This window comes from Anas platyrhynchos, chromosome 1 (assembly GCF_047663525.1).
Source record: "Anas platyrhynchos isolate ZD024472 breed Pekin duck chromosome 1, IASCAAS_PekinDuck_T2T, whole genome shotgun sequence".
NCBI classification, from domain to species: Eukaryota; Metazoa; Chordata; class Aves; order Anseriformes; family Anatidae; genus Anas; species Anas platyrhynchos.
The window spans coordinates 76,388,361-76,414,878 of record NC_092587.1 but is presented as its reverse complement, the minus strand read 5'-3'; the positions used below and the strand labels follow the sequence as shown (position 1 = coordinate 76,414,878).

General features: G+C 36.7%; 1 protein-coding gene across 24 annotated transcripts in view; it reads left to right on the top strand.

Moving 5' to 3' along the window:
* The window catches only part of C2CD5 (C2 calcium dependent domain containing 5), a 69,303-nt gene extending 55,724 nt beyond the window's left edge, over positions 1 to 13,579 (top strand). For 12 of the 24 annotated variants that reach the window (XM_027449985.3, XM_072042307.1, XM_027449981.3 and 9 more), the window contains 9 exons: positions 530 to 628; positions 1,011 to 1,100; positions 1,873 to 1,960; positions 3,085 to 3,171; positions 8,186 to 8,236; positions 9,218 to 9,319; positions 10,163 to 10,353; positions 11,329 to 11,475; positions 12,165 to 13,579. In XM_027449985.3, coding sequence (XP_027305786.1) covers positions 530 to 628; positions 1,011 to 1,100; positions 1,873 to 1,960; positions 3,085 to 3,171; positions 8,186 to 8,236; positions 9,218 to 9,319; positions 10,163 to 10,353; positions 11,329 to 11,475; positions 12,165 to 12,296 — 987 coding nt within the window. In that variant the 3' untranslated portion in view covers positions 12,297 to 13,579. The remainder of the gene's footprint in view (positions 1 to 529; positions 629 to 1,010; positions 1,101 to 1,872; positions 1,961 to 3,084; positions 3,172 to 8,185; positions 8,237 to 9,217; positions 9,320 to 10,162; positions 10,354 to 11,328; positions 11,476 to 12,164) is intronic. The other 12 variants (XM_038186415.2, XM_038185896.2, XM_038186462.2 and 9 more) reach the window with 3 other exon arrangements.
* Positions 13,580 to 26,518: the final 12,939 nt, after the last annotated feature.

Below are 26,518 nucleotides of genomic sequence, written 5' to 3'. Positions count from 1 at the left end.
TGTTAATAATGAAGTTTAAACACTTTAATGAGTGTTGTACGATACAGTTCAGTCCCATGTAAAACAGATGTAAATTGGTACAGTGTAAGACTGCTTTGCAGAAGTACAGGTCGAATCTGAAAACTATGGCTGTGTTAGCAACATGCTTTCAGGTTGATGGGATTGCCAGTGTATCTGTTATGACAGTCCATTATTGTATGTGATTTACATAAATTTTATTTCTGCTGTTGAAAATCATGTAGGTGGTAGCATGACTGCTTTATGAAGCAAGTGAAAATGACATACAGTATTTCATATCTTGCTTAATCACTTTTTTCATATATTCATAAGCAATGGTTTGTAGAAATTTTGCCTGAAAATTTTGAGCAACAAGTGTTTTACTTGACTGGCTACAGCTTTTTCCCTTTTCTTCGTATTTCTCTCTCTCTTTTTTTCTTAACTGTGTTATGAGTTATTTATATTCTTTATGAATTTATGTTTTTAATATGATAGACCTGTGTTTTAAAAAGTGTGTTTGTTTCTAATTCAGATGTTCACAGCAGTAAGAGTATCCAGATTAAGCAACATTAATCTAACAAATCAAACACTTAATAAGAACTTCAATGATCTCTGTGAGAATCTGCTGAAGGTAAGAATAACTGATTTCAAACATATTTTGAGTTGTTCATGTGGAAGCGAAGTGAGGCTATATTGAAAATAACATTTTCTTCATAATTGCTTTGCACATTTAGGCTACACGAGGCCTGGCAAGCTACTCTAAAGATAGATTCAGCCTTAATATATCAAGGATTTCTGAAGCTTTTTCAATCAGAATGACTCCTTTGATTGGTAGTGTATTTTGGAAACTGATATAAAGACAACTATTCTATCCTGACTTCAGACTTCTAATTCTTCAAGAAAAATTAACATGATTAGATGATTTCTGCTATGAATTTCGATGTTTAATTTTTCTGAAGTATACCATACTTTTTTTTTTTAACCTAACACAAATGATGTTTTGTCTTTGGCAGAGCTTGTATTTTAAACTGCGATCTATGGTTCCTTGCTGCCTTTGTCATGTAAATTTCACAGTTGCTCTACCAGAGGATGAAATAGTTCAAGTAAGTAAACTGCTTCTTTTGGTTTTCAGCATATAGGCATGTCAGTTTTGGCCTTCAATTAACATGTGCTGCTAAGAGTAAACTGGGCTAGAACTGGATTACTAGTGTGTCTGGGGAATTCTGAAGTAAAACTTAAGGCTGTAATGTTCTGTGAAGAAAAAGGGGTGACCTATCGAGTCACCATGGGATTGCATGGTGTTTCCTGATCATGGTGTGTCTAATGACATCTCTTTAGCTAGATAGGAAACAAAAAGCCCTGATCAGATACCCATTGAAAGATTTCATCACGTACTCTGTAAGAATATGGTATACTAGTTTCTAAGTATTTTTTTTCAGTGTCAAGATGATGCAATATACTTTAATATTTTTAAAACGAAATGATTTTAAGTATAGCATAATTCTTGTGGTAATTAAGCATCTTTTTCTCTTGCAAAAATAGTAATGAGTTTGATTCTTTTTGTCACTTCACTAGAAATGAATTAACAAACATGAAAAAAATTATATCCTGTCAGATGTATGTGCTAACAGACCTTAGAATTATCATTCAAAAGTGATTTATAAATGTTTATAAAATGATTATAAACCTGTGAAGGTTTTTATTGTATCTACTTAGTTTTTTTTTTCCCCTTCGCTGTTTTCCTCTGGCAAAATCAGTGGTTGTGTTTTATTGTTGTGTTGATTTTTCCTGTTTTTTTTTTTTTTTTTCTTCCCAAAAATCTTTTTGGAATTTGCATGAGAGATTAAGTTACTAATATATATTTCTGATTTGCAGATTGCAGTCACAGCTGTTGCAATTACATTTGACAAAAACCAAGCGTTACAAGCTAGTAAACCCCCTATAGAAAAATCACAGCAAAGAGGTAAATTTTGCGACGCACATAAACATGAGAGAGAATCTTTTTTTCTCACTTTAAAAAATTTTATTTATCCTGATACCTAATTAATCTACATTTTAATTGCAATTACACATACACAGTTTTTACAGGGTAGTTCTATAAAATCGTAACATGGGTTTTTAGAGTTCAGGTATGTGACCTCCAGCACGGTGACTTAGTTATCAGGTAGTAGGTATTTGTTTGCACCTAATCAACAAACTTATAGTCATATGAAAGAAATGTTTGGTATTTCCTTATTCTGTGTACTGTCTTTGAATTCATTAGACAAAAATATTCACGTAACAGATGACAATGTTTTCATTGTGTTCTGAAGTACGTGATGTAAGTCATTAGAGAATATTTGTGCTTAAAACTAACAAATCCTGTCCTTACTTCAGGAAGACATAAAATAAGTTACTCATAATACTTAAAAAAAAAAAACACAACAAAACAAAACAAACACCCAAAACAAAACAACAAAAACAAACAAAAACCTTAAGTAGTTCAGTGATATTGTTTGAGATCAGTGAAAGCATGTAGCATTGTTGAGGGAGAAGTCTACTGCAATCTGCCTTTGTCTTTCTCATAACAAAGCACCATCATATGCTAGAAATGTATGTATGCAGTCTGGACATAGGAATTTAGACAGGCTTTGAAGATACTCCATTCTGTAGAATGAAACTTAGCAGTAGAACACAGAGCCCTATGTTTTTAAAATATGAGTTATACATTACCTTCTTCAATAGGAACAGTAAATTGTTTTCCTCTTACATGAAATTATGCTTTTTACTGTAACATATAGCTAAATATGTGCTTTTTACTGTAACATATAGCAGAATCAAGTGTAAGATACATGAATTGACTTAATATTCTTTTTTTTTTCCCCCTGAAAATACTGAATCCTAATAAATAGAACACAGGTTCTGTTCAATTTTGCATCTGGCTTTCCTGTCAAGCATCTAACTGTTCATACAGAACAGCAACAGAACAGTGTTCATGTGATGAAAAAATGTGTTCTGGTCAGACCGGACTAAACTGAATCTGTAGTGCTTATTATTACTGGCAAAACATTTTGGAAAAATTATCAACTTTGTATGTTTTCTTTGAAGCATCAACAGACAATGAAGAACAGCTACAATTTCCATTGGAACTTAGCTCTGATCCCCTTGCTTCTCAACCATTCTCACCAGCTAAAGGTTGGTTAAATGGAAGAACAGTGAACTCTTTGCTTTTTACTGATTTTGACTACTACTCTCCCACTGTTGCAGTAGCCTTAAATCTGTATTTTCACATGCTTTTAATATTTTATACTACATAAGCATAATGGATATGCTCACTCCTAAAGCCAGGTTTTTTGAGAGTCTGATAAGTTGGCTAATTTTTCTATTTACGTTCCTTTGTGGGTTTCCTCTAGTTCTTCTTTTGTTGTATTCAGTGTATAGGAAATGTAAAACTACTGAATGTTTGGTGTCGTTTCACTTAAAGAATTATAAATTACTTTATAATTGGGCTTGCCTCACACTGCTTTGCTTCTAGGGATGGCCCATACAGATCAACTCCATGAATTTATTGTCAGCTTCAAATAACTTATGTCATATTTTTCGTGGTGGGAAATACTTTATCTAGCAAATGTTGGTGTTTTGGCTGAGCAAAATTGCATGCAGTTTTTTTGAGGTGAAGTGGCTTAAACTTGTATAATAAACAACTTGTACCATGCAGTACTTCTATTAGCTGTTAAGCAGCCTTCATTGAAATCAGCTGTATTTTCTTTCTTGCATGCTGTTGGAGGATAATCTGCCCACCATCCTGCTAGGCATAGGAAGTTTAGTATGTGTGAATTTTGTAAATATTTTTGCTAAAATGTTACAGCTCCTCTTTTTCTGTTATACCAGTTCTGTAAAGGAGGATGTCTACCATGTTTGTTTGTATTTTCAGAGGTCAGTTTAATTTCAGCAATGATATTCTCATTGTGTTGTATTTTTTTATTATAATACATTTTTCTTTGCTTAACTTCTAATTGTTAGTGCTATGATAATACCAACCTTTCATCCTCAAAAAGAGGAGCTACCCAGAAATTACTGACCAGGATAAACTTTAGAGTACCAGAATGTTTCTGTAGTAGAGACGCTTCAAAACTTACACTCTCTTTCACTGAGGCACTGAATACTTGGTTTTTAAGTACTGGAGCTTAGTGTTCATTGCTCTATGATTGTGTCATGATTTTGAGATTCAGCATTTAATACACAAAAAGGGAACGTGTGTTAAATACTATGGCAAATTCTATCGATTAGTCCCATGTGTAACAGTCTCTGTTTTTTGTTTTTTTTTTTTCTCCAAGTCTACTGGTTATGGTTGAGGAAAATAATGTAGCATTTATATCACTTATGTAGCAGCAGAAGTTATTGCTTGAAGGTGATGCAATTTTGTCATTTAGCTTGCTTTTAGTTTTGTTTAAAACAATCAGTGCATTTCTTTAAGTTCTTGAAAGCAAGATGTTCTTTATAGGCATCAGTTATCTTATTAGCATTTTGATTTAAAATGTCATTCTTGCCTGTACGATATAACTGAGCAGTAATGTCTATTCATTGTCCCTAGACTGTGCTAGTTGTAAAATAGGCACTGACCAGTAGAGGGTAGCCTGCTCATGTGTATAACTCTTCTGGGTAGTCTTCACAATCGATGCTGTACTGAAGTTCACATCAGAGGCTTTCAACTAGATAATTATTTAATCTGTCATTTCTTCACAAGTAGGCATTGAGGCTTCCCAGTAGTTATACTTACTTAGCAGTTTGTTTAATATACTGATGACCTTTTTTTCTTATTTTTCTGTAAGATTGTTATTTTTTCAAGTATTTTTATACAACCTTATTATATAATGACCGTTAGTATATAAAAAGTTACTTCCCTTGAAATAAACAAAATTTGATAGGTTGTTTTTCACTTAGCAGCTTTTAATTTTTGCATTAATCCAGCTTAAAATAATTCATTAGGGAGAGATTAAAGAAAAAACGGGAAGGGGAAAGTCATGGTTTCATCTGAATTTTTCTTCTATTCTCAAAACATAAGATTCTCAAAACTGATAGCTTACAAGAGGATTGTTTGTTTTGAGTTCTTTGGTTTTTCCACTTCTGTTTTTGCATTTGGCCTGATTTCCATATTAGTCAGTTGCTTATCTTGTTCTATGCTGCTGGTGTGCAGTGTGGAGAAACTCAAGTACTCTTTAGATACTACATGTTATTACATGAGCTGAGCTGAAAGTGAGCTAGGAGCCTTTTCTTGGGAAGTCTTGCTAACATCTAGTGGTGTTAGGAGTTGTGTGGTCCTTCTTTTCCCACCCCCAGCAGTGGAATGTGGGGATTTTTGAGGGGTGATAGGGTAGGAGTCTGACGAAGGACTTGAGGAATCTACTTTTCTGTTCTCACATGCCTGTGTATTGTCAGGGCCCTGAGGATGACTGTAAAGTTTAAAGGAGTTTAACACTTACTAGGACACTAATGTAATCTGTTAGAATTAACAAAATGCTATTTTACATACAGGTGTCGAATCCCTGGCCAACAGGCAGGCACATAAAAAGAGTGATGAGAAATTTTGCTTTATTTTCTGGTTCCAGGCATTATTCTGTGATGCAAAAGGGCTTTTCAAAAAACATGCCAAGGAGCAGAAAACATAAAAATAGGTTACATATGTACACTGTAATACTCAAACAAGACTTAAATATTGTACCAAGTTATATGTAACTAAATACTTCTACTGTGACATAGTTTGTTAAAAAGATGTTACCGTGCACTGTAGTATCTAGCATACAGTATAGTAATTACAGAGGTTGTGTTGTTTGCAGTGGAGTTAAGAGTGATGCTTTCACTGGACTGCTTTCACTCCTTATTACCATGAAAATTGTTACTTGTCAATAACAAGTATGAAGATAATGCAGCTGAATAATATTTTAGACGCAAACTGCAAATGTGGAGTTAAGTTCTCCAATTTTTAACAATTTTCATAAAAGTTTTGAGATTGAATGAGGTGTATGTTATAGCCTTGGAACAGAGATTAAGCCATTGTGTATGATTGTTTTTCTAGTGCCAAATCTCATGTACTGTTTAAGTAATATGATCTTTGAACATACAGAGTTTGACGGTACTCAACAGTAGAATGTTCCAGATGCATCTAATCTAGCTATATAGATATATATAGGAAGGGGGGGAGAAATTCTAACCTGTACTTTGTATTTCAGTTCCTTATATGACTGTAAAATTACCAGAAAGTAAAGAGGCAAACTAGGGTCTATTAAGATGGACTGTTTGTAGTTTAGTCCATATCTGTGAGGTTTTACTTTCTTCAAAGATGTTCATAAAATCATCTGTAATTGGAGAGCTGTGTGTGTGTGCAAGTGAACATAGGAGAAGAAACGTAAGTTTTGAAAAGCATTGGATGTCTGCCAATATCCTGTTAGATGTTCTTAATTGATGTGAGGTAGGGTTAGAATGGTGTTAAATGGCTTTTGCTGTGCTTGGATTGATCAGAAAATGTGTGAGACTAGAGACAAGTATAATAAAATAGCTTTCTGTTAAAGTTCTGACAGTCCCAATGTCAAAGGTTGAGGCCTGAGTATACATTATTCTTCTAACACATTCACTGTAAGACATTGCTACCCTGGCTGACATCTGGTCTTCACAGTGAATGGTTTCTTTTAGAGTAACATTTGCAGTATCCTCATTCCTGTGTTGTTTATTCTTCAGTATAAGTCATAGGGAAAGATCTTAGCTGTTGTTATATTGTTCTTAAACTTACCAGCAACAGTGCATAAATGTTGCCAGTGGTTTAATTGCAATTGGTATTAAAGCCAGGCTTTCCTAATTCTCCCGAGGACTTAAAGATTTAATATTTCACTATGAATGGGATTCATGTGAACAAAAGTGCTTATATTTACTTCTGATCTCACCTAGATGACTATTACAGTTGATAGAGATAAATAGACACTACTGGAACACAGAATAGCTTATCCTAAAATAAAGGTTAATTTTAGGATCAGATGCATCGTGCCCTAAAAATGTCTGCCCCTTCTTATAAAGGGAGCAAGAATGATTAGGTATCTTAAGATGGAAGGAAGAATCCATCATCCCTTTCATAGAGACTCAGCGTGCTTGCCATCTCTTCAACACACAAGCAGGAAAAGTTGTGTGCCACTCACCAGTTCTTGTGTTATGACACATGACTGTAAGTAGGACCTTTTCTGCTCACTGCTTATCAGAGATGTAGCTATGGTAGATTGCCTAAGTTATGACCGTTTTGAAAGTCTAATCTGTTATTGTGATAAAAGATGCAAAAGTAGTAACTGTGAGGTTAAATAGCAGCTCCTGGCATAATATAGACTAAATTTATTTTTGCATTCAGACCGTATTTTAAGAGTTACTGGAAGTTGAAATGCCAGTTAAAAGTTAGACTGACACCCAGTTTCTGTAGTGGCAGACTGTAGCAATAGACCATAAATTCATCTACCAGAAGAATGAGAATCACAGTCTTCATTGGACCATTATTTCTAAGAACTTTATTCCTGTGCTGCAAGGGGTGATGAGAGTAAATGTGCTGGAAGTGATGGGTATATTTACTTGTTTCTCTGTTATTGATTAAAGAACTGGTAAGTGTGCCAAGAAAAGTGTAAACGGGATGAAAGGCACTTCTTACAGGAAGAAATATAGATGGCAATTCTGATCACTGACTTTAAGCTTGCTGTTTCTTGCTGTTACTTGTTGAGCTTATTTATTGCCTTGTGTTCAAAGAAAAATCATAATTGATCTCAGTTTTTCCTTTTTTAACTGAAAATCTTTGTTGTTGCTAAGGGATGGCAGGGGAAAAAAGTTGGGGATTCCTTTATTTCGAATAAACTTTGAAGTTTGACTTCTGTAACAAACTCTAACATAAACTCTTGCTTGATTACGTTAAGCTAAACATTAAATGTCTGTATGTAGCATATTTGCTGTCAGAACTGTTTAACAAATAAGCTTTTTGCAAGACAGATTTAGTAAGCTATACTAATTTATAATTAATTTGTGTTATCAAGGTACATTACATAGCACAGTATATATAGAAGGTTTTTCTGATACTTTACTCTAAAACTTTTTTGTAAAAAGAAGGCTGTTAGTCACATCCTACATGACTCTCAGTTATCAGTGCTCATATATTATCTGAGTGAAATTCATTTTATTTTAATAGAGGTCCTGGAGGGTGCAAGTTCCCACACAGGTATTCCTGCTGCTCAGAGAGGTGAGTTTACTTAATTTAGCCATATGCCAGAACAGAATAAGCATTCTTAGGACATTGGTATACTCTTTTTGGATGGATCTTAATCCAGGAAGTGTTTACTAGTTAACTGAGAATGCATGCTCTGGTGTGGCTTAATAATATCATAATATTTTGATGTTTTATAATTACAGAAGTCAGATTTCTTAATAATAGATGTGTCTCTGCCAAATATATTGAGATCACTTTATCTGCCAGAAAATTAGTTTCCCGAGAGAGAGCTTTTTTGCTTTTAATGCTGTCTTAATTTAAAGTTAGCATGTGTTCCTTCCATTTCTTCAGGATAATGAAGAAATGGTGTTTGCAAAGCTTTTGTTTTTAAAGAAGTGCAAACACCACTGCAACTAATACCAAAAAGTCATAACAGAAACAACTCTAGTCCTTGTTGTAATGATAATGTTGGGTGGGGAAGAAGGATAGAATTTTTGTTAAGGAAAATTCATTTGTGTTTAAAATTGAGGTGCTGTTTCAGCTTGTGACTCTTATTATCATCACCAATGTTTTTTTCAGTCTCTGGGTTAGTTAGTGGTAGTTAGGAATTTTAAATCACTATCTGCAGCTCTTCAGGAGGAAAAGAATAGCAATGAAAATTAAACAAGACTTAGATAAGCTTAAAGAAATGAGAGCTTAATACCTAACATGGGATTTAAAAATAAAATAAAATCTAGCATAAGGCATTAATGACTGTATTTGCATGTTTTTTCAGTGATGAAGTCCCAGTCAGGCATTTGGTTCACAACTGTGACCTCACCAGAAATCGGTACACTGGTTTGGACAATTCCAGACCTATACTGTAACTTTTCCTTTAAACAGACCTGGAAAGGGATGTTCATTCTCTCTCAGACAGATAATTGCTTCCTCAGAAGGAGCATTGAGATGAGCAAGAGACATCATCCATATTTTTTTCTTTGTTTTTTTCTTTTGTTTTTCTGTCTGTGTTTTCAGCAACGTCAATTGATTACAGTTCCTTTGCAGACAGATGCAACAGCTGGATAGAGCTCATTAAACTGAAAGCTCAGACCATAAGGCGCGGATCAATTAAGACAAGTAGGCGGCTGTTTCTACCACGTTATGATAATCTGAGACATATCTCTGATTTCCCAGTGGTGAATAGTGGAGTTTCTTGCCCAGCAGTAGTATTTCAGACCACATATAGAATGAATACCTGAGTGTGAAAACTGCCGACATTGTTAATGTCTGTGTAAGCTAATACAGGGTTTATGAACCAGTATCATAAAGAGCAAAATACAGTATTTCTGTTCACTTAGTAAAAATTAGTTATCAATAAATGTGTACGCCTACTAATTATATAACATACACTGCATGGATGTAGGTGTATGTATGATCTTGGAAAATTTTTGGTGAGAAACAGGAAGCAATCACCAAGGTGACAGTCAAGGCAATGGTCACTAAATTAGCAAGTGGTGAGTTATTTTTCAGCAGTTCTTTGGCCACAGGTCTGACTATCTTGCTTAAATTAGTAGAGATTAATATTTGTTTTAATGGAAAATGCTGCACTGGGGAAACACAACAACTTTCACACTTCCTATAATAATTTGTTCCTCCAGCAGAATATGTGTTTCAAAATGTTGGCACTTTTTTCTTTACCTTCACTTTATAACTGATTGTTGTATGTGCAGCTACTCGCCTCAATGTTTTCTTTTGCAGGAATGCCACTCTTCCAAATAAATTCCATTTCAGCTTTTTGTCTCCTTTTGCATGCATTGCATGATAATTTCCTTTCTCACATGATATGGCTGAGCATCACAGGCAGCTGAATGTTGTCACCAAGCTATTTGGAAACCATAAAGAAGAGTTGTTGTGTGTTAAGAAACAGTGATTGATCTTTCTTTGTAGTTACTTTCTCTTCTTTCTTTTTCATCTTTTTAGCTGCTTCACTTGATAAAGCAAGTCCATTGGCTGAGGGATACTTACGGCATCGTTCTTTTCCATCATGTGCTAATTCTACTGTCTCAGTTGTTAAGATGACACCTCTTTCTTTTATACCTGGAGCAAAAATAACCAAATATCTTGGGATAATCAACATGTTTTTTATACGAGAAACTACTTCTTTACGTGAGGTGAGCTGTGTATCAGGGATTTGCACTTTGTTTATTATAATAATCAAGGCTAAGCATATAATGTCTGCAGACGTTTGAGTTGAGGTGTGGCATAGAGAATTGAGTTTTTTTTTGTCACTTGAGGCTAGGTGCTGAATGGGGATTGAGTTGTATCGTGTTGCTTTTGTCATAATAGAGCGTTTCTGTGTTCGGCATTGTTAAGAAAGGGCTGCTTACCCTAGGGCCATTGTTGATGGCTGTTTTGGGTATAATATTAAACCAATAAGTTCTTAAACAGAACTATGTGAAAAAATGGATCTGACTGGCAGTGGGAGTTGGGACAGCTGGGAGTTGGGATCTGACTGGCAGTGGGACTCCTACAAGTTGTATTGCATTGCCCCAAGGTTGTGACAGTTTCAAAAGAATGGTCATTATATCCAACTTAAGTAGTATCGTCTCAGATTCTACAGAAGCATAATTAGCTACATTTGTGTTTGTATTGCTTTATACTTTGGTTATGGTAGTTGGTGACAAAAGGTAGTGGCCATTCCTTACTATTCATTTCCTGGAAGTGTAAATGATTCTTAGTCCTCGGTGTAAATTATTCTGTGTCTGCTACACAAAAAAAATAAAAAATGGCAGTACTCTGTCTGATGAAAGAAGAGCTCATTACTCAAATGTCAATTGAATATTGCATGCTCCTGCAAAGGTGTAGGAATATCTGAAAAGAATAGGGTGTATGTACTACACTTACTACAAAGAATATCAATCACAAATGGATAACCTAGTTGTGATTCTTTTAGTCAAGCAGTAAGTTCAATTAGTCTGTGTTTTATCTGTGATAGATTAAACAGTGAATGGGTTTCACATTCTGTACAAGATGCAATTTCAGATTTACTGAAATATTGAGTGGATAAAAACGTAAGGAGAGTATTCAACATCTTGTTGCAATACCTGACATAAAATACTTTTTCTTTTTCCTTTTCCCCATTATAGGAGGGTGGTGTCAGTGGCTTTCTCCATGCTTTTATCGCTGAAGTGTTTGCGATGGTGAGAGCACACGTTGCAGCTTTAGGGGGCAATGCAGTTGTCTCATACATAATGAAGCAGTGTGTTTTCATGGAGAATCCAAACAAAAATCAGGTGAATTATTAAATGAAACTACAGTGCTCGTATTAGTATGACAGAAATATTTTAAAAAAATAGAGATCCCTGTACAGCCATGTCTGCATAGCACTTCGGGATCTCTCATAATGTTTCTTTAAAGACACCGACAACATTCTGAACACCCACATTAACATGAAACTGCAGATATGCTTCATAAATACTCAAATGGTATTGATGTTAAATACATAAAATACTAGATTTGCTAGGATGAAGTAAATGGTAGGAACCATAGAACACAGTAGTGCTCACATAGAGCACAGTAGTGCTTAGCTTTTCTGATGCTGCAGTGTTAGTATTTACATTATTTTCACATGGAATTAGTCCATTTTGAACACAAAGGGATGAAGCTTTATTAGAAGAGAAAACCACTGAATTTGGTTGTCTTGGTGTGTGAAATAAATTCAAAACAGTAGTGAAATGAACAACCACCCAGGTATTCCATTTTTGTTGGTCTTAGGAGAATCTATCTGCATGTTCAATAGCATGAGAGGATATAAAAGGGATATGGCAGAGATTGCCATACTTATAATAATTTGTCTTTCTAATAATTTGTCCTTCTGTGATCTCTGGCAACTTGTATCATCTGTTTAGTTATATGGTGCAGATTAAGTAATTATTTATTTTATGTTTGGTAATTGTATGTTGTCTTTTTTTTTTCTTTCTAGGCCCAGTGTTTAATAAATGTAAGTGGAGATGCAGTTGTCTTTGTACGTGAATCTGAGTTAGAAATACTACCGGTGCAACCTTCTACAGTTGTTTCTCAACCTGCAAGTACTGGAGGAGATGTTACAACGTGAAGACAGAAAAACTGAAATGGTCTCTGTCAAATAGATTGTTTAAAATATGGGAATGTTAGGTTTGCATCTTCAGAATCAGTATCTCCCATCAACATCATCAGCCAAAATCTAAGACAATCACTATATTTTGTCCTTCAGGTTTATGCAGTAGTCAGGACAGCATACTGGCAGGTATGCTCTGATTTTATTGTTAAAATTACAGGACCTTTCAAACCTATATGGAAAGAGAAGCACCCATAGAAAACTATGCATTGAAATAGTAGGCATCACATGAAAGTAAACAAAAATTCCGTTGTATTTTTCAGCTGTTCAGCAGGACCATGATAAGTTAAAATTCAGACCCATCTCTGAGTTTGCTTATTGTATTATCTGATTCTCAGCTCAGTTTAAAGAAAAAAGGGGGTGGGGAGCAGATGGGAGGTAACTGAGAGTCCTGAATTAGCAACCTTTGCTGGAGAACCCAGAGATACAGGATAATAAAATGTGAAGCCTGAACTTATTTTAGATCGTACAGTGAGGAGAGAAAGAAGCAGCACCTAAAATTTACAATTTGAATTTCTGCACACTAAAAATATTTTTCAACTGTTTGAGAACTGCTATGTTTTGTTTTGTTTTTAAATTGGTAGCATATGAAATATGTTTTGGGTGTCTTTTTTTTTTTTTTTTTTTTTTTTTGAAAAGCTATCAGACCATAATGCTCTTCTGATGATCCCTATGACTTAAATAAATAAATAAATAATGGGTTAGGTGCTGTTACAAGATTTCACTTCAATGTTGACAAAAAAAAATCTTTTTATATATGAGGTTCTATGAAAGAATTGTCATGAGGCTGATTACCTTAAGGAATGATTTCTTGCAAGGATGACATTAGCAGTTCTCTGAAAGTATGCAGAGGTATAGTCTGGCCTCCTTTCCATTGGAGATGGGAAATGCTTGGCTAATTAGAGACAGACATATGGTTGCGATGCTAATTTCTGCTAGTTCTTGTCTTCCAGTACAGTAATTGGGAAATGAGGGTACTGCAAAAAAAGGAAATTTGTCATTTCTGGTAAATGTCTGAAAGGCAGTGATATTTTAGTATAAAAGATGCAAATCTTTGATCTGAAGATGCATTCTTACTTAAATCTGACTGTCATACATGGAACTTGAACAAACATGTAAACTTGAATGTAAATATTCTGCTTAGTGTTGAAATTAAGCAATGGCATGGTTATTTGTTAAAATATTTCATTGTAAATGAGCATGGAAATCATTCTTTGCTCAATAAATTTGTGTAAAAAATATCTTGCCTTTTTATATGTATAATAGCTATGTTTACACTGGATATGTACTAAAAATGTCACGTCCCCTTTCTCCTCAGGGAAACATATATTTTTAAGTAGCATTACAACCTGCTTATTTCAATTTTGTTGAGTAATTATATTTAAAGTGTTTGAGTTTGGTGCTTACCAGAACACTTCTCTCATACAGCTAATTGTTTTTCTGAGTTTTGTAGCTGTTACAGCCAAAACTACCATAAGTTATATCATCAGTGAGTAGTTGCAGCTCTCTTGATTATTTTGCAAGGGAAATCTTGTTCCCTTTGAAGCTGGTGGCAGAATAATTTGTGAAGCTCTGATCTGGCACAACAAGTTGTTTTCAGTATAAATAGTCAGCATTGCAATACTGACTGAAATAACAGAGTAGCTTTTTTGATAGAGGGGAGGGATTTGGTAGCTTCTACGGGAGTATCAATGCCATCTTTTTCATTTCGTAGCTATTTAAAGAAAGTTTACATTTTTCATCTACTGTGTTTCATTAGAGCTAGAGTAAACGCTTTCTCATCTAGAAACTGTAATTCTTTAATTGTTATTCCTGAAGTGACAAATATATATATAACTGTTACTAATTGATATCCAGCTTTCCTCATTAGTTCAACTGGATTAACTTAATCTGTAGGAAGTTATACACTTAATTTGCTCTATGCAGTTTCTTCTTTAAAAAACAGCACACAACTAATACATTGAAATACGTAGGGCATTATATCTAATATATTTCTCATACTTAAAAAAGATCTTGCGAAATTCAGGCAATTATTAGAGGATATTAGGAAAGGAAAACTTAAAACACAGGGTAAATACGTAAGTGATCTGTGTGCAAAACACCTTTGAGGAGCTAAGTGCCTGCAACTTCTTTTCCTTAGCTAGTTCACAATGGCTGAAAATCATGAACTTTGTTTTTACTCCTTTAGTGATGATAAAATGACCAAAATTTTGATTGTGAGAGAATCATTGAAGTTCCTGCTAAAACAGGAGCTGTTCATGGAAGATAATCCTGTTTACTACTCAAGTGGGACTTCCAGATGCAAGGTGAAAAACAGTATTGAGATATTTATGGCTGAAGCATTGCTGCTTTGTCAGGAGTTTTTGAAAACAGCTGTTTGGGGATAGGAGCTAAATGCAACTTGCTGCTTTCTCTTCTTTTGAGAAATCCAAGTTGACAGAGGGTAGAGTGAAAGCAGCCCTTCTTTCTGCAGTGGTTGAAGTGCCACCTTCATGGTGACTTGGAAGCTTGTGGAGAGCATTTGGTTCCTTTTTGTTGTTCATATGGGTAGATGGAAGCTTGGATGATTGATCTAAGGGAATAACAGAGCTTTCTTGACAAGCATGTTACGAATATCTAGGCTAAATGCAGCATCTGCAAATCTGTTGAGCTTTAGGTTGCATGGGCAAGAAAACTTCTTGCCTCACAGAATTTGTGGGTTTGGGAGGTAGGAGTTTCATCTCCTCTGCAAAACAGCAGTGAGGCAAATTAAGAGTAAGTGGCGTGCCTTGTCTGTAGATGAGTGTCAGGCTCTGGGGACACCAGCAGCTCTTACAGTCCCTGTCTGGCCTCCCCCCAGCACCCCACATCAGCCCCAGCCCTGGCAATGCCACAGCAGGGCTGGATCCAGCTCCCCATGGCCCTGCCTGACCACCCTACTCCTGGCTGCCCAGGCCCTGTCCTGCTGCCCCTGGGGGCCTGCACCACACGGGTGAGAGCTGGGTTTTGAGGTGCAGGCTGAGACAGTATTTCAAATGCAAAACCTGAGGTGTTCAGAGCTTGCCTGTGTTTATTGTGGGGAGGCTGGAGTGCGTGTGCAAGGTCTCAGGTGGCAGGAAGGGATGCTGCCTTTCAGGGACTCCTTACTCCTTTTCAGCTGTGTAAATTGTGCCTGGTGTGAGAGAAAGCCGGGCTGCTAGTCCTCATCGTTACCAATGACCCCATCGGCTAACACTTTCCACTGGTAGACCTTAAGCGTTTCACAGAACTGGCTGGTATCTCACATTTTAACAGCTGTAGGAGCAGAGGTGTGAAGCAATGTGGTAAGGTCATGCTGGGAGCTGGTGGGAGAAGCAGGTCCCACTACAGACGTCAAAACGCTGTGCTTGTGAATAGGGTGCTAAAAATGAGAACTGGCCAAAGATGGATTTCTGTGGTGCTGGGTCTGTTGGCATTGTAGCTACACAATAAACACCTGGAAAATGGACCTGGGTCTTCACAAATGCAGCCACTGGTGATGACTACAGACACAAACTTCATGTGTTTATCAGTCCCTGGGCAAATTGCTCAATGGAAGCTGGAGCTTTAAATTGTTGATTTCACTTTGGAAGTGGGCTTTGTTTCAGTTGACCTGCAGGCGTTTAGCATGAAAATGCACATTCACATTAAATGGCTGACATTTACTTTTGTTGCAAAAGCATTTCATTAGTGCATATAGAAATATGCCCTTAAATTGTAGGGCGGGGAGGAGCTAGGGTGTTCAGTTACTGCAATTTAGGTTTTATTTTCTTAAAATGAAATGCTCTTAATGCTTCAGCCAAGGAGAATCTCTGCCTAGAAACCTTGTGAGACTTGGAAACATCACGCTAATTACAACCTCGCACATGGAATATTCTCACACACACACACACCCCAAAGAGCTCTTAAGTTTTGTAGGAGGGCTTCTGAGCCCAGGAGGCTTTAAAGAGATGCCATTCCCTCCTGGCATGCGCACAAAAATCCAGAATGAGTAAAAGCACATGCACTTCCCTCCTCTGCCCAGGCTGCCCTGTGCCCTGTCCCTCCCCTGCACCTTCCCTTCCCGGGGTCCCACCTGGGGCAGCACTTGCCCCATCTGTCCCTCTGTCTGTGATGGACTTGGTTTGTCACAGCGCATATGCAGCTGCTCTTCGCTTTTGCTGCCGTGCCACAGGGCCGCTGTGTTTGGATTTGGAAATGCTAAATCCTTTTCACACTTCTCAGATGATGGCAGAGCTGTCAGAGTTGCACAACTGTAACTGAATTTTCAAGCTTTTACTGAAATTTCTGATTTTATTTATATTTTGGCTCCAGTCCAAGGGTTGGTGCTGTTTGCATGGGTGAAAATGGCTTAGAGAAGGTGAAAAGAAAGATATGCTTATTATTAAATTGTCATAATCCCCTGCCTCTCTCTTCCCTAGTGCTCAGCTCCTGCCCTCATGCTGTCCACCCTGCACTTAGTTACCCATTTGCACTGTCAGTTGAAGTTGGATGTGCAGCACAATGACAGTACTCTGGTCTGGAGAGATCTCTTGTTTATGCCAGGAATCTGCAAATGAGCTTTTAAATTGTCACTTTTAATTTTACATCTATCAACTGCTAAACCTACCCAGAGGCCATGTGAAGGGAGTGAAACTTGGCAATAATGCTTTCACAATGTTGTTTCTGTTGACAGCGCCAGAGCACCATTTGTTGAAGGTGGCTTTTACTTCTAATGCAGTTATTGCTGTTGATAGTCTCCACAAAGAGCAGCAGAGCACATCTGCAGGCCAGCTAATGCCCAGGCAGGGTTAGGGTTTTCATTTCTCTATTGCTATTGCAGAAGAAGGGCTGAGATGAAGGGGAAGGCAAGAGATGTGTTAGATAAAAAGCTTAATGTAGACAGAAGAAACAAGGGAAGAACACAATCAAGTTGAGTATCTACTGAGCAAAAATGATGGGAAGGAAAATAATTGGTTGAAGAGACAGATAAATAATGATTCCCCAACCAAAATAAATGAGAAATGCTGAAAATAATGTAATGATAATATGTTGTTTCAGCAATCAATGCGGTAATGTCTCACTCTCGCAAAGCATTTCATCAGTAGGCCTTGAAACACTGCAAAGACTTAGACCGATGTTGGGCCTTAAGGTGAAGGGGCATGGCTAGAAATAGACATTGCTTCTCACCGTGGCCTTGCCTGCAAATAAAATGACATTGTTTTAATAATGTGATCAGACTGGTGTGAGACACCATGTCATTAATGTTCCTTTCCTAGGAAGAAAGGTTTATCATGATTTGGCTGAGCTCATTATTGAATTTATCCTTTAAAAAAAGGCACAAACAAACAAAAACCCTCTGAAATTAAAAGGTTTTGTACTACAACAGTTAAACCTGTGTCCAAATCATTTATGTTAAATGGGAATGGGGAAATAGCCTAGATGGAAGCTTGGATGGATCCTGGTGATGTCATTTCAAACACACGTACATAAATACGATCTATTCTGCAATAAAACAACTACATTGTCTCATTTAATTTAATGAACCACAAAGTCATTATTTCTTGCAATTAAAAAGGTATATGAGACAAGCAGCTGATCTCTCAAGCACCCTGGCTGTACTTAAGGGAGAAATTTCTTTGACAGGAAATGATTGGAGACTTTTCAAAGAAATTGCTTGAGCCATTAGGCAGTCTGACATCAGAGGTTTCAAGTGATTAATGACTTCAGTGGTTCCACCATAGATTTATTTGATACCAAACAGCCACTCTGTGAAAAATACTAACAGAGCATCATTAATTTCTCCACAGTTCATTCTATTAAAAAATTGCATGGCTAATGGTTCTCAAATACCTGCTACGAGACATTTTGGGCTGCTATAAAATGAATATAATGCCAAACGTGTGTTTCTTTTCAAGTAATTGTGGCTGTGCAGTAAACCCCCACGATGGAAGAAGGCTGAGGAGAGATGGGCGAGGGCGCTGTGCACATGAAGTTCAGGGAATAATGCAAGGTGTGACTGACCGTGGCTGTTACAAAGCAAGCTGCCTTTATCTCAGCACAAAGGGGGAGAGGATGGTCTTTGTTTTACATAAACAGCCACCATCAGTCGAGTGGATCAATTGGGGATCTGTTTCTCCCTGAGTTAGCACGACTATTACAAGAGAGAGCAAATACATGGCTCAGCCCAATGTAGAACCTTAAAACAACAACAACAACAACAATTAACAAAAGGATTTTGAAAAAAGCAATATGGTCTGATTTGGCTCTAACCCACATATTCCTTCCCTGTGACTGGTGATGCCCAGTGTCATGAAGGAGAGCACATTATAGAGACCAGTAATGTGAATCATGTTGGTATTGTAACTGACCTTTGTACTGCAACTGCTGTATTTTGCTAAGTGCAACTTATATGTGTATTGTGTTTTCAGTATGTTTTGTATCACTCTGTTAAGTCAGAAATCTCTTGTAACATCAAATATCTTCAAATAAGTAAATCTGATATTAAACATTTTGCCCTCTGCCTGTGGTACATATAAAATAATCTGGTCAGAGAGCATTGGGCTCTGACAGTGATAAAACTCAGTGGCTATTCTGGTCAGTTTGCTTCTTTTGAAACCTTCAGGTGGGTTCTTTTTGACAGCATTCAACAGCAAATTCAAGCCCAGTCATTGAAACATCATTATAAAAGCTATAGTACAGTGCAGGGGATTTAAAGAAACTTGTAAGACAGTCACACAGGGATGGAATGCGAGACCATTGCAGCTTGGGCAAAATGGATATCACAGCTGTAGTACTATTTCTAGCTTAACGATGAACAAGTAAGCACCAGGTTCCTACTTTTCTTGTTTCCTGCTCATTTCACTGTGACGTTTCCTTAGCTTTGAGCTAGATAACATGGCTCATCTGTTATTAAGAGTGGGCTGCTTGGCTTTGATGGTTTATTTTGTTTAGAAGTTTGTTCAGAATGAACTGTCATGTAGGAGCTTCAAGGAAATCAGAGTAAATATTTCACCAGAAATAATGTAGCAGGGATATTAGAAGGTGGTAGTTAAAATGGAGAACAGTCTGAATGTAAAGTAATTGTTTGTGGAACATAATCACATGGAAGCAATTTTTCTACTGTCTTGTGATTCTACTTTGGGAGGAAAAAATGTACACTCCAATGACAACCAAAGATATTTTTGGTTGGCTAGACAGATTTAATTCATATGATTTGCTTGAATGGTATAATTATGATATTAATTTTCATAATGTTGCCTAAATACAAGTGCCAGAAACAGAAGACTGAATTGGCAGCCACTGAAATACAGTGAACCCACAGGAAATGTCTCAGACTAAAGCAATCTACAGATTAAGAGTGAGTGGGTGGGAGTGAAGCATCAAGATAAAAGAAAAATATAATCTACGGCAAGGAGAGGAAATAAAATTAAATACAGATCTCACCTTCGTTGCATTTTACCGGCTACGCTTACTTTTTCTCCCAAGAAAATCTCAAAACATATTAGCCCTAAATTTCTTAATGTCAGGGAATTCAAATATTTCTGATCATTCTCTGGCATAATGTCTAAAAAAAAAGTCTTTAGTTGCTGAAGAAATCCTGCTGTTGTAGATAAGTGGGGACTGAAGACTCCTAAAGGCTCAGAATAGTCTTAAGGCTGATTAATTAGTGAAGAGAATGTAGAGCCACACCAAGGATGGATAAAAGTGTGCATGGCTATTAAAAATGAGGCTATATATCCAAGCGCCGGTATAGCTTCTAAGAGTACTGGGATCTTAGCTGTAAATTTTCAAAAATATTGAACAACGTAAAAAGAATGGAAATTCATCATTTGTAGGATGTACGAAACTTTTAAAGATTTCATGCTTAGTCTTAGCTCTTAGTCTTAGTGTATGAGGGACTGAAAAGATTCTCAAAATCTACTTTCTTCCTCAGCTTTTCTGTTTTATCAATGGGTATCATGTCTATCTGTGGTACTTCTGGAGTCAAATAATTGTAACATGTACAAGCATACTCTAGTATGTGCATACATATTGTTGCTGTGGGAATTTTTACTTAAGGATGTGCAAATACATCAGTCTGACCTCATTTTTTTTTTTTTAACTGATAAATAATCTAGCTAACATTTGAAGATTACCCGGTAAGCATGTTGAGAGGCACAGCTGGATAGCTTACAGACAGACAAAACACACTGCCCATGAAAAAGAGGTTATGAAATTTAAAGAAGACATTGAAAATTGAATATGGGTCTGCTACAGAGATAACACAGAAGCCAACAAAATAGTGAGTCATGGATGTCATGGTAGTCACTTTATTTCTGAAATGCTTAAGTTTATGCTTGAGCTAATTCCTATCGTATTAGAAAACTGAGATAAATGAAGAAATTAGTATACCATTTTACAGTGCCTGAGTGCTCCTGAGAATTATCTGAGGACAGTTTGGTCCCAGGAGGAATATTCCTAGGTTAATGGATAGAACCAGGTGAATGTTGTTAGTGGACAGGCTGTAAATATACAAAAAGCTGAATTTCTCACTGCATTCTTTGAAGTCAGCAGTCAGTAAAAAGAATTTCATAGAATGTTAGGGGCACACTTAGAAAATCAATGTAAACTTTAGATCTCCTCAATTATTTTTTTTACCCCACACTGTAAGATATGTTTTTTTCCTTATGAAATTAGATAATATGCTTGCTAGAATTTGGTTTACAAGATGCTTGTTTCATTAAAGGAGTTGATGGGTAGTCAGTTCAGAAACATCTTGCTGAGTTTTTCTGGGTTTAATGTACTCTTTCTATAGTTTTATAATATTTTAGAGCTACTGTGAATCATTTGAGTTTGTGAGTAATTAACCCCTCTGGAAATGTGTCTCTTAAGGATGTCTCAGGTTGAATAATCATAAAATGAGTCATTGAAATTGGACACATTGGGAATATTTTGAGTTATTCATCCAAAAATTTGGAGTCACTGTTCGAGCAGATAATGACCCAAAACATAAGTGTATGTGCTTCTATGGTATGTGTCATGCAGGAAAATAAAAAATATCTGAATGAATCTAAATTAGTATTGTATCCAAGACAGAAGACTGAGGACTGCAGTTAAATTCTAGGACTGAAATTTTGCCAAACAGTAGCCAAACCTAGTAATCGTAAAGCAATCAACTGCAATGAATAGAACATCCTTTATTAAATAATTTCTGTACTGATATAAAATGCTATTTGAAGATCCACTTAACTGTTTTTATGCATTCATTCCCTTTTCAGCTCCCAAGAACTAACTTATCTTTCTAAAACTACAAACACATAAAGAAAACACTTCCTGCATCTGAAGAATTATCTGCTTATTCGGCATTTATGGATTCTGAAAGTCTGCAGGAGAAAAAATGCAGACTTTGCAAGATGTTTGACACTTTATAATTATTGTAACTCCAAAACATTATTTGTACGAATAATAAGTCTAAGCAGCAATAAAGTATGTCTGTTTCCTCTAGGTTTCAGCTCTGGGAAGTATTTTGACAGTTGGATCCATGGTACGCCTCTACATGTGGGCAGAGTTGTTTTTCTTTTGCTGCCGAAGCGAGGCTTTTAAGTTTGCTACAAACCCCATCAGTATGAGCAGATTTTCCTACTAAAAATCCTTTCTTATGCTCTCATTTTCTTCACATGGAAGGAGAGGGTTGCTATCCTGATTTGTATTTACCAATTTCACCCACCCTCTGGAAATGGTTCCACTACTATTAGAGGAGTACCACAATGTCAAACACTACTTGCTGTAACAAAACTATGACAGCTGGGTCTGCAAGACAGAACTCTCCTCTAAGCTTGAGCTAGCACACAGCCTGACACCACTTTGATCACTAATGTCCTTTTGGAGGCTATCAGCTAGGCACTGAGCTTGTCTTGGGCCATTCTGAGGGCAGGTTTCCCCTGGTTCTGGTGTTTGCTGTTATAAATTATGACCACTAGAAGAAGGAGATCACCCCAGCAACTGATAAGGTTGTAACAAAGCCTCTTGGATCTTTTTGTTTGTTTGTTTGTTTGGGAATAGAAAGTATGCGATGATCTCTTCTGCCATCCAGGGGAGCTGCTACCAAAATCACCACCAGATAGCCAATATGAGAATTGTGGGAACTCCTGATTACATTATAGCTGTGACTTAGAAAGAGAAGTCACATCTCAAACCAGTTCAAGCCCAGAAGTTGAAGGCAAGTATCTGGAGAATTCAGTATCAGCTTCAAGATATCCACTGTGGAAATTTCTTTCCTTTGACTGCTTACTTGCGATCACAGGCTTTTTCACTTTTATACTCTTCAGAGGATAGGTAGCTACTGTATAAGGAAGGATTCATACATAAAGTTTTCTGTCTCTGAAAAGGAACAATTCTAAAAGGGAGATGTTTAGATCTTTTTTATTTGATTTTATTTTTCCAGTTTGTGGTAAGACAATTGTAAGTAACAGCTTTCACTGCAATTCAGAGCTTACTGGTGTCCTGACATTAAAAAGCTTGATGGTTTCATGCAGCTTGGTTAAGTGGTCTACATTTCAAAGCTTTTCCAAGCCCTGTTAGGTTGGGAAGCTCATGAGCACAGACTTCCCTGTAGTGGCTGAGCAATTGTGCTTGTCCTGCTGCAATGGAGGAACATGTAGAGGAAAATCGAAAGTTCATTTACCTCACCTTGTCAGTCAAGTTTATATTTCTGGTGTATTTTTCTAAGCTACTTATGATAGGTATTAATATACAGACTTTTTGAGTAGTAACTTTTTGTACTTTAGAATGACCATAATTGTTAGGGGAAAGGACCACTCTGTATGGCTTTGTAGAAGAGATTTTAGGTGAGATCATGTGCAACTTCACAATGCACTTTTTGCAAACACTTTTCAGGAATATCAGGTCAGCTTCAATCCTCGAGTTTGAAGAAAACAAACAAACAAAAAAAAACACACAAAACAAAACAAACAAAACAAACAAAAAACTAAAGCAAGGACTTTATTTATATATTTTTAAAAATGTCACTCAATAATATGTTACCTGAATGGCTTTCACGACCATTTTTTACACTCCTACCTATATTTTGGGCCTTTCAACTCAGCAGAGATCTTTTTCATGGTGATACAACTGCACTTTAATCTTGCTGTAAGGGGACACATGAACAGATGCCTGTTTAATAGCAGGTCAAAGATTTTGTTCTTAAATTCTGGTATACAGGCAACTGTTATCTTCTCTGAGCCCAAACAATTCTTTGTGCAGCAATATTAAAATGTAAGTTAAAACTGTTTGATGTCACATCTCCCACAAGCAAATGTGTAGGTTGGAAACTATGTTGTGTCTGCAAAAGAGCCTTTGTTGATATTTATGTTCCCATCCAGCTTATGTTATCTATTAGACTGCACCACCATCTGGTTGAATTAATGACTTGTGAAACTCGCCTTCTAGATGACAGACATCACAATGTGACATTTTGTAAGGCAAAGTAATCCATCTCCTGTGTTCCTTCTCAAGAGAAAACTGTTCTTTCTTTCCAACTCTTTTGCAGAACTTGCCTTGAAATGGAGCGAATGTGTGGTCCTTAAAATGGTTTAAAACTTATTTGCATAAGTAACTTCAGGAAAAAAAAAAAAAAAAAAACATGGGGAAGTTCCAGAATTAATGGTGACAGTGTGTCCAGGGTCTATGCAACCTGGATAGCATGGGAGAGATCACATTAATAAGTGGCAAGTGTGAAAGAATTGCTGTGACCCAAGACTGCAAAGTGCCCCTGAAGTTCAGCAAAGGAACATGCAAGTTGCGCTTGTGATGTTTCCCAGCTTCTTGATCACTAGAGATTTTAGTGATGGTATTGATAATTTGGGCAATACTACAGACCTCTATATGAGGTTGCTTTTCCTCAGAAACCTTGTTGAGTCATACAGTGCTTCTGTCTTCCTTTGCTAGTACTTTGTGCTTTCACTCAGCACAGAGAACATTTTTTTTTTCTAGCTTCACCTCTGTCCTTTGGTAGAAAATCTCTTGCTCTCATCTTCATTATATTTGTGAAGAAATAAAATGAACTTTAATTATTGTTTGCTCATTAATGAAACTTTAAATTTTTGCCTGGGCCTAGTTGAAATGCTGCTGCATAACTTTAGAGGCCTTATAAAATTCCATAATAGTTTTGAAACACTTGTCTTTGTCTGATATTTTATGTTGGTGCATCCAAGAGTTTGAATTACAATTGAAGTTGTCTTTGCAGTGTGTGTCCTACAGTACTACACTAGGCTTGAAGAATTCTCAGTTACAAATCTACCCAAATCTACCACCGTCATCAGTCAAGCCTTTTCAGCTGTCTCTGTTTCCCCTGGGTAATAATGGTAACAATAACTTTCCTTTGGAAAACAAAACAAAACAAAACAACAACAAACAAAAACTTCTGAGACCTACTTAAAAATGCCAGAGTGATTCTGGTTCCTGTATATAAATATTGTTGTATGCATATTTTTGCTATTCACAAGTATGTTTCAATTAATGTATTTGGAAAAGCTCTCTGGAGGTCAGCATGTGAATTTTGCTTTAAATAAATGGGCTAATGGAAGATGTGGCTAATGTAAATCTTACAGATAACCCTAGCTCAGTGCGGAAGTCAGCAGTTTTTGCACGGTTTCTGCACCTGTAATCTCATCTAGCCAGGCTGTTCAATTTTCTGTCCCTGAAGCATTGCTTTTTCTCCATTTTAAATCAGGTTTCCATTGATGCTGTGTATGCTGGAGCTGGTTTTACTCACCATCCTGCACAACAGCTTCTGCTCAGGGTCCACACACTTGCCTGAGGAGGCTTCAAGCGGTGAGCGTTTGTGAGGCTTCCTCTTAGATGGTTTAGGCTTTGAGGGTTGCAACCATCCTTGCTGAAACTTCTCTTCAAAGACATTTCTCTATCGCCCTTGTTCACCTTAGAGGTGGACAACTGAACAAATCTCATAACCTAGGCCCACTGCTAATTCTCAGCTGGTCCCAGAAGCAGAGAGGAACTTCTTATGCCTCACACAAAATCATGCTTTTCCTTAATGATAGCTAAGAAGTATTTGTTACAGGAAGAAGAGGCAGCGATATCAACAAGCTCCTTCCTCTCCTTTGTTTTTATTTTATTTATTTTATTTATTTAGAGTGATTACTTCTTGCAGACCAAATTTATTATGTCCCTCTGTATATCAGACATGACCTTCTCATGAACAGGCATTCTTAAACAATGCTGAATTATGAATGATGGCTTCCTGACAGCAACAGCTCAGATCGAAATTTCAGCAAATGTCAGACATGAGGTCAGAATCTATCTGAGTCCCCAAGGAAAAGGAACTCTACTAAACAGGGTAAGTGCCTACTCACTTAAGCAATTTGTTTGAAGTCTGTATGCATGTACATGTGCATGTTCCAATGCTACTTCTACAAACATTTTCTTTCCATTTTAAGTGGTGTATCATAAAAAGATCACTCCAGCCATAATGCTTTTGGTGTGACAGAACTAACACATAATTGATACCACTCCAGCAAGTCCCTGACTCTTCTGAGTAGCCCTTCTCCTTGTGAGTAACCCCCCTAACTGCAGTAGAAATTGCTTTCACTAATAAGGACAATGCATACAGCCACATGGGGGTTCACATTCACTACAGCATGCTCATGATTAATTTTCCCTATGGAAGATTTCAGAGAGGCTGCTGAACAAACCTGTCTCCAGTAATGTATGCTTATGTGTGCACCATAATTTTTTTCTCTGCAACTTTACACTATTCTTTGTAACTGATCTCTCAGAATGGAGGCAGTGTGCTTTATAAAGAGAGCTTCTTCTAGGAATTCTAGAAGAATAGCTTCTTCTGGAAGAATAGCTTCTTCTATTTAAGTAATAAATATTGCAGTGGTCTGGTCTGGAAACAGATTTCTTTCCCTTTGTTACTGTAGGCCAGAACAACTGGATCCAATTGTGCATAAGGTCAAACCCTTTAAAGATTATAATACGCTTATTGTGCTTATAGATGCATCTACTTCAATTGGATAAAATTATACTAATTGTGTGAGCATTAGTCTTATGGGTGAGGGAGGAAGATTTGGATATGTACTGTGAAATTCACCGTACTCCCATATTGTAAAAGCAGTGGAGCTCCTGACCACCTATGTCTTTCGTAGACACTTTCACATGTTTTAAAATGTACTAAAGAGGTGTCCTAAAGCCAGTGCTGTACA